Consider the following 13,514-nt stretch of genomic DNA (forward strand, 5'->3'; position numbering starts at 1 on the left):
GGTGGAGGGAGTGATTTTTCTCTGTCTGTCTGTCTGTCTCTGGCAAATGCATGTATGGCAAAAAATCTACAAAAAATAAATAAAGAGCTAATGCCTCTAATCTATAAAGAATTCTTTAAAACCAGAGAGAAAAAAAAGACCAAAAACCTGATGTAGAAAACAAGTAAAAGACATACGGGACCAGCAGTTAGCATAATGGCTATGTCGCTAAACTCCCACATAGTCAACCACAGTTCAAGTCCCGGACCCGGTGGCTTAAACTCACACCAGGCGCATGTGCGTGCATGCCCAAGATCCTGAGAGGAGAATGGAGGAGAAGGGATTGTGGCATGGCCATCCCCCCGGGGGGGGGGGGTGAGTTTTTCTATCTCTCTTTTTGGCGAGCGCATACACCCTATAGCAAAAACCTCTTAAAAAAAAAAAGAAAGAAAGAAAGAAAGAAAGAAAGAAAGAAAAGAAAACAAGTAAAAGACATAAATACAAACTTCACATAAATAAAAAGATGTAAATGACCCTATGAAAAGTTGCTTGGGCCAGCCAGGTGGCATGGAAGTTAAGGCAGCTGGATCCCACACAGCCAGCAGGGCAGTTCGAGTACCAGACCTGGTGGCTTAAAAACACACTGGTGGACCTCACACAGCTGACTGTGCAGTTTGAGTCACAGAACCCAGTGGCTTGAAAACATGCTGAGTTGTGTCTGGTGTGTGCCCAAAATCCAAAGAGGAGAATGGAGGACAAAGGACTGCAGCAAGGTCACACCCCCTGGGGGATTGCCTTCACACTCACTCTCTGTCTCTCTCTCCAGCAAGTACATAGCCCTATGGCAAGAACCTAAAAAGAGGAAAGGAAACTGCCGATCAAAGTCCAGGCCGCACACATCTATTTAAAGCACTGCACCTCTCCTGTGAGTGGCTGTAAGTGCTACTACTTACCAAAGCTTCTAATTCTTCTAGGTCTTCAAAAGAGAGGAGCAAATACAATTTCTAAAATAGCAATACCTTTCAAATCTGAATTTCGGAAGAAAAGAGAGCACACCCTGCACCGTCAGTTGAAGGCTACTACTACAAGGAGAAGCCTACTCACATCTGCTGCCACCACCCCATGGCAAACACATCGAAAGATTACCTGACTTTTTGAAAAGCTTTTCCAACACATAGTCATCGCTGCTCCGCTCCCGGGTCTCACTCTCAGGGTCACCATCTGGCTTCCGGTACTGCCTTTTTTTCACCAGGTGTGGGATGCGAGTTCCTTCGAACTTGGCATCTCTAAGATACTTGGGTTTCTTAGGCTTTAGTTTCAGCCTCGGGAGTTTACCCAGGACCTCTTCTGCTGTACTACTGTGTTTCGTTTTTGACTTGTGCTTAGAAAAATTATTTTCCACTTGTTCATTCTCCCAGTGGGGTTCTGTATGACCCTGGCAGTTTGCCCTTTCGTAAGAAAGACCCTGCTTTTCATGGCTGCTTTCCTCAGCAGACAGTCTGGAAGTTTTGCCAGTTCTTGGAGGGTCTGAACTTTTCTCATGTCCACTAATCCCTGATGACTCCTCTAGTCTAGACGCTGCAGCTCCCTCCACTCCAAGCCCATCACTGCTGGTTACGTCACCACGTGGGTGAGGACCATCTTTCGAAGGATCACTTTCATTAGCAGTTACTGCAACTCCCGTAGACTTAGGCTCCTCCGCAGACGATGTGGCACTGTGCACGGATGTACTGGGGTCAGGGGACTTCTTGCGTTTTGGAATGTCACGGCCTACTGCAAATGCTGACTGGACCTTTCTTTTTAAATGGCGTTTGGGTGTCTGAACCTCTGAACCAGTGCCTGTGAAGGAGAAAAGCACAGCTAATGTTACACTGTACAATTCTTACATCATGTATCACTTGTAATTACATCATTTTATGTAATACCTGCAAAAATGGCGCTTGTTTCTGTGCTCTGGGATGCATCGGGACTCGTCAACGTGAACAGCTCATAAAGGTCATTGGATTTGAAAAACCGTCTTTGCTTTGGATCTTTTAGCACTCGGTTTGTCAAAAACTGCTTGAAGATTTGTCTAAAAAGATAAAAATTACACTGCTATGAAACCTCAAAGTTGAAGTTGATTGGGAGATCACAATTCAGGAAGTGCATACACATCTGTTGGTCTGAAATTAGGAATAATACCTTATTTATACCCAGCAAGCATTCTCAACCTCCAAGATCCACCGCATTTCAAGGAACACTTTTTCACACACACTTATGTGACCCATGGCCTGTCTGAGCTGCCAGGAGTCAGCCTCCCTGACTGGTGAACTGAGGGTCCCCTGCCCGACTCAGGAAATCCTATGCTGAGCTCAGGGAACTCTCCATATGCGCTTTACAGAACTTCCACTCTGACCTGTACCCCCACACTCCCCCCTGCTGGCCCACACTGGGTGCCAAAGGCCCCCTCCCCCGCACTGTCACATGTGTCTCACAGGGCAGCACTGTCCCCTCCCAGTCGCTTGTTCTGCAGGCTAAAGTGCGTATCTCAGAGGAAGCTCTGCTCTCTAGGCTCCCCCTGGCCTCCAGCTCACTTGTCACAGGCCCCTGAATAATGTGTGGCATTCCAAAAAAAAATTCCTGGGCAGCCCAGCACATGGGGGAGAGCAGGGAGCCTCCTTTTAGGAGCAGAGGTACAACTTAAGGATAAAATCTTGGGGCTAGCATATGGCGCAGTGATTAAAGCACTGGACTCCCACACGGCCAACCATGGTTCAAGTCCTGGACTTGGTGCTGTGCTTTCTCTCTCTCTGGCCAAATGAAAGAATAATAATGATAAATAAAATAAAATAAATAATTATTTTAAATTTTTGAAAAGAACAGAATCAAGTCTTCGGTAGGAGAGGGGGAACAGAAGGCAGTCTCAATGGCACAGCTGAAATTACCATTGTCTGCAAACCCTGGTCATTACACAGAAAGAGGGAGGGGAAAAAAGGTGTCCTTCAACCTCTCCAGGAGGGGCACCTGAACCACAGACCCCCAGGAAACTGCACTGACCGCGTCTGTGTGGCCTGCGTAAATGTCAAATGCTATAAATGTGGCACCATTCAACTCGGTCCCTTTTTAATTTTTTTGTGAAAGGGGCACACTAAAATAGGTAGGACGTCCCTGTCAGACAACAACTGCGACAGAGTTCACACGGCAGTCCTCGAGCAGAGAAGGGCACAGACGCCAGGGACGTTTTTAAAACTCGCAATAAATAGTAACATGACTCAGAAAAAATAATAAACTCACGAGAATATAATCTATACTTACTTTAATGGGAGAGAAAAAAATACAGAACAGAAACAAAAAACCAGATCCCTTAAGTTATACCAGGGAGACTTTTTTAAAAATAATTATTTTATTTTATTATTATTATTATTATTATTTAATTTGTTATAGGGCATGTACTCACAAGAAAGAAAGAGAGGAAGAGAGAGAGAGAGAAAGTGAGAAACCCAGCCATCAGGTCTGGGACTCAAACCGCAGTCAGTCACGTGGAAGTCCAGCGACTTAACCACCACACTTCCTGCTGGCCCTGTGAAGACTTTTTAAAATAACACTTTACAATAATCCCCTGCCCAAAACTCTGGGTGCACAGAGTCCAGGAGGGCAGTACTGACCGGTGGTAAATCTTCTCTTCGATGGTGCCTGCAGTCAAAAGCCTGTACACGGTCACTTGCTTCTTCTGGCCTATTCTCCATGCTCGCTCCCGGGCCTGAAGCAGAGATGTTCAACTCAACAAGAGTCCTTCCCGGCCTAAGTCCCGGCTGAGAAGACAGAGGGGGCTAGTCACTGCCTTTCACTCCGAGTTAGAATTTTCGCTAATGAGACCGAGAACACCTAAGGCCTATTAAGGAAGATGAACAGCCAGCTGACAAAGACAGGCTAGAACTAAGGCGTCTCCATCTGAAAATAAGAAAAGGTTTGTAACCTTACACGTGCTCTGTGTACCCCAAACCTAGCCGCTGTCGTTAGAGATGAACTGATGGAGACTCTGAGGGGTGTCTTCTCTCAGGCTGAAGAACAGGAAGCCACCCAAGTGCCAACTGCATGCTGAAGCCAACTAGAACACCGAGGGGCAATCCTGAGCGCTAACCGCGAAACTACTTCTGCTAATACCTCCTCTGTGAAACAGAGAGCAGACCTGCGTGTCGGTGCTGGGGTTCCAGTCGGGGTCGTAGATGAGGACTCTGTTCGCCCCTGTCAGGTTGACTCCGATGCCGCCCACCCGCGTGGTCAGGAGAAACACGAATATGGAAGGGTCCTGAGGGCAAGACACAGACACCGAGGGTGCGCAACGTCTCCTCGGCCAGCACACGGGCCGCACAGGAACTACGGCACTCCCAACGCACGGACTGCTTGTGCACACGGGAACTACGGCACTCCCAACGCGGACTGCTCGTGCACACGGGAACTACGGCACTCCCAACGCGGACTGCTCGTGGCCGAGAGTCCTCTGGTGAATCAAGTTCTCAGCTCACAGCCATAAAAAAAATTCCTGCTCATCTTGTATTAGCAGTATTTAAAACTTGGGCTTTCAAGAAGGAGAACACCACACACACATGTACACACACACACAAACACACCTCCCCAAGACCCGCAGGTGCACAGAGTTAAAAGCAGATGTTCCCCTTCACACCTTGCCCCACCCGACAGAAGCACCGTGCAGGTCACCCTCCATGCTCGGCACCTCTGCTCGGCTCTTCCGTTATCATGACTTGTTACCTCATTGTATCTCGTAATCAGTGGTTGTCTCGAAGCTATCGTAGTGTTACCATCCATCTTGAGATAGGAATACTTCTGGGCTCTAAGGAATACTTCGAATATGTCCAGCATCTGTTGGGAGTTGAGGGTGAGAGTTTACAAATCAAGGATGTAGTTCCAGTGAGCACTCCACATTTGTGTAAACAACACACCTTCTTCAATGGGCCTGTGTTACAAGCGGTTTCATACTTTAAGGTAGATAAGTACAACTTGTTACAAAGCACCTGTAGTATTTCCTTAGTTAATTCTCATAACTTCTGTAAACAGCCTAGTTCAAGTCCAATTCACTAGCACTTTAGAATTACAGGGCAAGCCATTTTAGAAAGCCAATTTATGGGAGGGCCGGCAGGTGGCATGGTAGTTAAAGGCACTGGACTCCCAAATGGCCACCTGTGGTTCGAGCCCTGGACCTGGCAGCTTGCTCTCTATTTCTCTCTCTCTCTTTCTCTCTCTCTGGTCAAAAGTTAAATAAAATAATTCTTAACAGAAAGCCAATTTCTGGATCATCTCGAGAAAGACCCAAAGTCCCAGAGAGATCAAGGCTGCCGCCTTAGCCTGGCTTTACCAGTAGACGCGCTTTACCGTCGTTATTTCAGGTTATTACGGTCACGCTAACGACTCAAGAACCACCCTGTTCCTTGTGTGAAGTATGCACGCTCACCTGTCTCGACTGGGAAAACAGCAATACCCGCTGACCCTGCTTATGCCATATTTTCAACAGAGACTCGACGACAATCATCTTCCCAGAGCGTTTCCAGTATCCAAACTGATCTTCTTCTAGTGTGTCATCTGGGGAGCCTCTGAGGTTCTTGGGACCTCCAGAAAAAAGATCAGGGTGGTTGCAGATTTTTCTTAGAGCAACAAGTCCAGAGAAAATCTATAGTGTGAAAGAGCACAGGTATACTAGATTACCTGAAGTGGAACAGCACTCACTCAGGAAGGGAAGGCGGCTGTCCAATGTGGGACAGATTAAAAAGGAATGCTTAACCAGCTTCTTCCCTAATCACAGTAAATATTTCCACTCATCTTCCTTCCATGATAGGGTGAATTCTCCGGAAAAGGTTCTATTGGACTGAACACGCCTACAGAGATTCAATGGCTGATCATTCATTGTCCTGTACACAGAAAAGCCGACTCACGTTTAAGTATGTATCAGAAATGTCATAACAACCTAAATTTGCAGAAGCCAGTCACACGGCTAAAAATGCATCTATAATGGCCAGCTGGTGGCATGGTAGTTCGAGTGGCTGGATCCTACATGACTGGCTGCATAGTTCAAGTCCTGAACCTACCTGCTGGCTTGAAAAACACTCTGGGTCTAAGTGTACACATGCCCAAAATCCCAAAAGGGGAGTGGGGGAAAGCGCCCTCTCCCCTGGGGGGTGCTTTTGCATCTTCCTTCTCTTCCAGTCTCTCCTGCAAATGCACACATATTATAACATTTTTTTTTAAGTTCCACTTCTAAGTACCTCACTACAAGTTCTGTAGTTTAACATGAATCAGAGAGGGGCCAGCAGATGCTGTGCTGATTAAAGCACTGGATTCCCACATGGTTGACTGCACTTCAAGTCCCGGACCTGGTGGCTTGAAACTCATGCTAGGCACATGGGTGTGGGCACCCAAAATCCCAGGAGGAGAACGGAGGAAGAAGGACTGCAGCATGGCCATCCCCTGGGGGTGGGTGTGATTTCTCACTTTCCCTCTCACTGTCACTTTGGTGAGCGTACACACCCTATGGCAAAAATCTTTAAACAAATAAAATAAAATAAGCCATTTACCTTACATAATCATAACAAAATGAAGCCTGCATGAAAATGCATACACAGGGAAAACATGGCAGCTGGCTCATACCACAGGACACAGGGGACCAGGGTCAGTGCCAGCTCAGGCCCAGCAGGGGGACATCAGCACAGCTAGAATACGGGGCTCCTTCACAGCTTCCAGAGTGACGCAGATCAAATGCAGATACAAAGGCTCATGCTGGAAGGAGAGCGTCAAGGAAGCCAGTGTCTAAGGGTATGTCAGTCTTGGTCTACGACAGCACCTAATAACGGAGTGATGTGAGTACATCAGAGACGTTGTTACAACTCCAGAGCCACCTAGAACTTACGTCCCCCCTCTGGCCCTGTGCCGTGCACATGTGGCTGTGAGCACGGGAAGCACTGCAAGGTCACACTGCAGAATGCAAATGTGAACACACACCCAAATTTGAAGCTTAGTACACAAAACAAAAAGGAGAATGCTTTATTAATTATTTAAACATTGATTATATATTAAAAGATACCTTAGATCCATGAAGTTAAATATAATATGTATCAAAATTAATTTCATCTATTTTTCTTTTCACCTTTTTTAATGGGATTACCAGGAAACCTTAAGTTACAGTGTGCTGGTGTTGGGGGAGCCCAGCCGCAGGACACAACACTGTGAGGCTGAGCCACGTGGACGGGCAGGCTCGTGCCCAGACCTCCCTGAGGGTATGGGCACGTGTGTGCCGTGTCTGTGGATGCCCAAGGCTGGGTGGGTCACGCACCAAGAACCTGTTGGGAGCACTCTCTGATTCTCCCACTCGTGGAATAAATAAGCTTTAGAATAAAATGAGGTAACAAGTGTGGCTCACATTCTCTAGCTACCGGCTCTGTGACCCAGATCACCTGACTCAGGGCACGTGGAGAAGTTAAGGGGCGACGTAGGAGGTGAGTCAGTGTGCGACTAAGACCTCCTACACATACCAACACGGACCAAGCCAGCGAGGAGACGGTAAAAGAACGAAAATGACTTGAGCTGAAGGAAAACCACCTGGCCGTTATGAACATAGGCAGCGCCGTCCCTGTATCTCTGACTCTAGCGGAGTGGGCTACTGGGCACTCCGGAGCACCCAGCATGACCTGGCTGTGCCTCCGAGGCTGCGGACCTCAAGATCAGAGTGTATTAAAGGATGCACACGCCTACACCTGCTACAGGCTGGCCCGCTCCCTGAGGTCTACGCTGAAAGTCCTTCAGTTACTGCTCTGCCAGGATGACAGTGAGACAGCATGGTCAGACCACGGCGTAGCCTCCCTGCCCTTGGAACCTTACACGTCAAATCAAGAAGACAGAACGCACAGGTCGAGACACTCGTGAAACAGAAAGGAGAGAGCTCACCTGCAGCTCTGGAGCAGCCTGACTACACCGACACATGCCCACGCCTGTCTGCGTGCTGCCGCCCATTGGGGTTGACTTACAGAAAAGCATGCACGGCCTTTCTTGGTGCACTGAGCTCTCCCAGCAGCTGGGGCTGCTCCCTATGTTCTGCTGGCCACCAGTCCCCACAGGACTCATCACCACAGATCCTATGGTTTAGTGCTGTCCTTCCCTTGGACCCAGCAAGGGATCATGTGACAGCACCGCAGAATGGGCGAAATGTAACCATGGGTTTCCTACTTTCAGAATGGCTTCATGTCCGGCTCAAATTCTCACCAAAATGTTTCCAATGGGGTCAGAGAATCCCAACCCAACGGCAGCACATGCCACCTGATAAAGTGCCCGGATCCCAGCCCACACGCCCCGGCCGGCCATGTCCCACCTCGTCCCCCCGCTGTGCAGTCCCAGCGGCTCACTCTCAGTCCGAGTACCCAGAACACAGCAGTGGGAAAGCTGCCCCACGATTAGGTCCAGATTGTTTACACGATGGCATCTTTGGGAAGACATTATCTAGTGACTTCTGAATTCTGGACAATAACATAAGGAGAGCTATTTTATTACTGGAACAGACAGAATATGACCATAAACAGTCCTTTACACACTGGAATGACGAGAAGTAGAGGGAGACACGTCTGAACCAGGACTATATCTCATTTCTAACACTGGGTTAACTGAGAGATGGGGCTTCTTGAAGGACTGGTGACACTTCGGCATCCTCAGATGCGGGTCCTCTGAATACAGAATGTGGGTCAGGACGTCCAGGAAAGTCAGCCGTGTGGCCAGACTCCCTCGCCTGCCAGAGAAGGCCCTCAGGAGGAGCAGGACCCGCACGGCCTTGTGGCCACACCTGTGTCTGGGTCCTCCCAGCTCCCTGGCACCTCAGCGTCTCCGGGCTGTAAAGCGACCACGTCCCCTGCCCAGCACTGCAGCGACGAGCCGAGGTGCCGTGAGGTGGGAAGCCCTCTCCTCCCTGCCCCGTGCCCCCGTGCCGTTCCCGTCTCCAACTCCTATTCGGGCTGACCTGCAGCTCCCCGTTGAGAATCCTGTAAACTTCTTTGGAATCAATGAAGTTCTGGTACACTTTATGCTGCTCCTCTGTGAGACGGCAAAATAAGACCTACAGGGAGAAGACAAGTGGCCATTTAAAAACTCAGGATAAAATCATTAAAATATAACAAATCTTTCATCAAAAGACAAGACATGCATTTTAATAATGTCCTTTTTACTAAAACAACAAAAGACGGTCTGCTCTCCCCTGCCCCAATAGACCCTGACGACTGGCTTCCTGCCCACAGGCAAGTTCAGGGTCCCTCCATCCTAGCCCCAACGGCTGGGACCACCCCCGTCTGCGATGCTCTCACACACTGCTCGGCACAGCTGTCAGCGCAGCTCGGCTGAGGGGAGTGGAAGGAACGCACAGCTTAGCCCCCGAGTTACAGACCTGCTCGCTTTTATCGGGCAGAGACAGACTCATCTTGACATCTGACTTCATCCTCCGCAGCAGGTATGGGTTTATGGTATCCCGTAAGACACAGGCACACCTATACGCAGTCTTCACCTTTAATGAGAGGAGGGAGAGAACAGTTAAAGAGCGCATTTGTCCTCACCTCTCAACTGACTCTGCTGCGTAAACATAAAACCATGTCCAGTGCCTGTACAGAACTGGTTGGAAATGTTCAGAAAACGGTTTGGACAAATTAGCCTCACTTCCGTATACTCTGGAGGAGCTTTCATAAATGTCAGTAAGAAAGTGTACTTACTCCATTTAGTTACTTGTTTTATCTCATTAACAAAAATGTACAAAAGAATAGTTAATACTTTTGTGCCTTATTCCTCTTTTATACTTTGCTTTAATTATGATTATATAGTTAAACTCTAAAGTGGAGATTTACTTGGTTCTTGACCACCCTCTAGGGGAGAAAACTGCTTTCAGATGAGTCTCTGCTTATAATCTTGTGTTCTCCAGAAGCTGTGACGGCGCTGCCCCTCCGCGCCACCAGAGATCAAAGCCAGCTCCAAGGGCAGCGCGGCCTCGAGAGCTCACTGCCCACTGCAGACTTGGGAGCGTGGCGCGAGAAAGCCGTGACCCCGAAGCGAAAGGTCACTGTGGCCTGAAGAGCACACGGCTCCACAACGTGGGGACCAGCTGTGCATGCAGGAGCACAGGCCCACGGCCCAGGAAAGCACCCCCGCGCAATTCACTTCAAGGCACAGAGAACTCAATAAATTACTGACACTTAAAAAATCTAAATAGGCTTAACAACGTAGTAAATTACTGTTTCATGGAACAAGAAAAATCCCCAACAAAGCGTACACTTAAGGAGGTTAGCTGTTAAATGAATAATAACAAGAGCTCGACCCTAATACACATAGAAAAATTCGAGTTAGGAAAAAAGCTAACAGGTTAAAAACATTTTAAAAACTCTAAGAACACTCACTCAAGTGTGTATGCGTGCATATATTCATGTGTACACAATGTGTGACTATGTGCATGTGTGCATATGTTCATACGTACACAATGTGTGAATATATGCGTGTAAACACAGAAATCAGGTTTTACTTGGAATAGCAGATACTAACAAAGAAGCTCAACTGATCAACAACTTTTAGTTACACATAACCCTTTGAATACACCATCCGGACGATAGTAAAAATTACTTTTAAAATGATGAAGAAGTATAGTATAACTTGTGAAGCAGGGATGATTACATTTCAGAATTTAATCGTGCATTCTGACCCCGCAGAGGAAGCAGGTATACAGTGTTAAGGAATTTTCCCCACCGCTTCCCTCTGCTCACTTCTCCACAAGGAGGAAGGTGCTGGCTGGAGGTAGGGGACGCCAGTAAACTACACCAGGGCTGGGCCGAGCAGGGGCCTGGCCACTCGGCTCCCATCCTCTCCTCTGGAGATGGTTTGGTGTTTAGTCTACACCTGGCTCCCATGTCTATCCCTCTGTTAGTAAAAACGCAAGGTGAGGTCACTGTATTTCTCTGCCCCTCCTATTCCTGGATGCTGTGGACCATGGACACCTCACTGCAGGAGACCATGCCTTTCCCGCTCCTGACAAGGTGAGTGGCAGGGACATCCAGATTCTCTCTTCCAGAGAGGAGTGACCTTGGGAAAGTCACCAAAGTGCCGAGTCCCAATAACCTTGAGTGTGAAACACGGAGGTTTGCCCTCTTACCAGTTCTCAACCTCCTGCCAGAGCTGAACCCAGCTGCAGAGCTGCAGGACATCCATGGGGCTGGGACGCTTCTGCCCTCCCTTCCTGTGACCTCAGGTCCTGGCTTCACCATCCTTTCTCCAGAAGCTCTCCTGAGCTTCACGCACTCTGAGAGTGGCCATCTCCCTGCTACCCTGCACCAGGACCATGTTCACGACTCTCCCCAGGGCCGGTCCCCTGGCCACACGAGGAGTACTGCTCAGAAGGTTCTGTTTCCAGCCCTCTCCCAGCATTTCAGCTCCAGCCCGACACAATGAGTATCTCCACAGGGACATCTCCCTAGGATTGAATGACAATGAGAAGCAAATGGAACACTGCTCTGGAAGACTTCCCCTTCTAGAAAGGAATAAACATAAACTCTCAAGCAAGGACTTCAAGAAGAAACCGACCCTATTCACACATTCTCAAAGCATCTCTTCAAAAACAGCTCACTAACTCCAAAGGCCAAGTGGTAACTTCAGACTTTAGAGATCTGGCCAAAACAGCTTCACCAGGTTATCAGAGCTAACATCACCAGTGATGAGACAAACCGACGGCAGGTAATGCCAGACCCGATACACCGACAAAGACAGCACCTCTGCAGTGCTCCTGCCGAAACGCGTTCCTGAGCCCAATAAGGAGGAACGCGAGACCATTCTGGGACCAGAGGAGGTCCAGTCTACAAAATAACAGGCCTGCCCAGGTCGTGACGGACTAAAGAAAGACCAGAGAACTGCTCCCGGCTAAAGGAGACTAAAGAGACACACGAACTACTGGAACAAGTGGCAAAGCGTGGAGGAGTACGGGTCCAAGGACAGAATGTTAATCTGACATTTATGCCATGGCTATGTCACAGATGCTCCTTGTTTTTAATACACCTCAAAGGACTTGGAGGACAGGGGCATCATGTCCGATACTTCCTCTCGGATGACTCAGGAAGAGACAGCCTGGTTTACGTACATTCATGGAGAGGTGGAGGAGGGTGATAAAGCCAAGGTGGCAAAATGTTGGTGCAATGCTAACTCGCAGCAACGTGACTCTCATGAAGTCTTCCCTTAACAGCCCAACCCTCTGTGCTGAGCTCCGTGTAAGATCCTCAAGGCACCCGGAATCCCACGCTGGTCACGACTGATGTGTTCTTGCTTCAGAACCTCTGGCTGTGCTTAGCTCTCACGGGACATCTTCGCATTTCTTATTTGCCAGAAACATCTCAGGAACACCCAACACCAAAATCATTTCCTTTTTATTATACAAGGAGAAGGTTTATTTGGGGCTTTCTTGAAAAATTTACCTGAGTTTTTTCAAGCTTGTCTGGAAAAGTATGATCAAGCAAAAATAACTTTGTTATTTTTTTTTATCAGATACAATTTATAGGCTTAGCCATTCTCCTTATATTCTGAATGTCTTGTATACATAGTACAGGATTTTTTAAAAGAATTATTTATTTTATTTATTATCATTATTTTAATTAGCTAAAAGGCACATGTGCTTGCCAGAGAGCAAGAGAGGGAAAGTGAGAAAGAAGCCACCAGTCCAGGACTCAAACCGTGGTCAGCCATGTGAGAGGCCAGTGCCCCAACCACCACGCCACCTGCTGGCCCCCAAACCATAGAATCTAATCGGAACATTTTAAAACTCAAAATGCCGAAAGTGTCACCTGCCAATACATTACCTGTACCGGGGAAGCATTTGAATACCCGCCCATAGTGATGGGGACAGAGAACTGCTCCATGAACACCGGCAACGTGCCCAGCTTCCCCGGGAAGATGAAGTCAAAGAGCGACCAGAGCTCGCGGAGGTTATTCTGCATGGGCGAGCCCGACAGGATGATCCGATGAGGAGTGCGGAACTACATGAGGGAAGGAGAAGAATCCCTTTTTATCCAATTCGCCTTTCAGCAGTGACCGCCGCCTTTACCCCAGAGCCATCCCGTGCCGTGTTGTTATTCAACACATTTACTCATTTAGTTTTCCACCATTTTAATCCTCTTTAAAATGTAGACATTTCGTGCAATAATACCCCTTCAATTACATATAGGTAAAAATGGGGAGAATTTTTTCTTATTGTTCAAGCTGAACACAATGGACCAAAGGTGGATTTGGTTACATTCTTTTTTTTTTTTTTGGAGAGGTTTTCACTATAGGGTGCGTGCAGGGCACGTGCGCTCGCCAGACAGACAGAGAGACAGAGAGACAGAGAGCGAGAAATCACCCCCCGGGGGGATGGCCATGCTGCAATCCCTTCTCCTCCATTCTCCTCTCAGGATCCTGGGCACGCACGCACACACGCCCGGCGTGAGTTTCAAGTCACCGGGTCTGGGACACAAACCGCAGTCAACTACGTGGGAGTCCAGCGACATAGC

General features: G+C 48.1%; 1 protein-coding gene across 1 annotated transcript in view; it reads right to left on the reverse strand.

The window, feature by feature from the left end:
• The window catches only part of LOC102486870 (DNA excision repair protein ERCC-6), a gene marked incomplete at its 5' end in the record, with an annotated part of 54,818 nt that overhangs the window by 6,918 nt on the left and 34,386 nt on the right, over nucleotides 1-13,514 (reverse strand). The window contains 9 exon segments of the mRNA XM_006167420.3: nucleotides 1,126-1,818; nucleotides 1,905-2,050; nucleotides 3,624-3,718; nucleotides 4,148-4,267; nucleotides 4,729-4,839; nucleotides 5,429-5,644; nucleotides 8,972-9,067; nucleotides 9,392-9,508; nucleotides 12,825-13,001. Coding sequence (XP_006167482.2) covers nucleotides 1,126-1,818; nucleotides 1,905-2,050; nucleotides 3,624-3,718; nucleotides 4,148-4,267; nucleotides 4,729-4,839; nucleotides 5,429-5,644; nucleotides 8,972-9,067; nucleotides 9,392-9,508; nucleotides 12,825-13,001 — 1,771 coding nt within the window.

This window comes from Tupaia chinensis, unplaced genomic scaffold (genome assembly GCF_000334495.1).
Source record: "Tupaia chinensis unplaced genomic scaffold, TupChi_1.0 Scaffold144750_1, whole genome shotgun sequence".
Taxonomy (NCBI): Eukaryota; Metazoa; Chordata; class Mammalia; order Scandentia; family Tupaiidae; genus Tupaia; species Tupaia belangeri.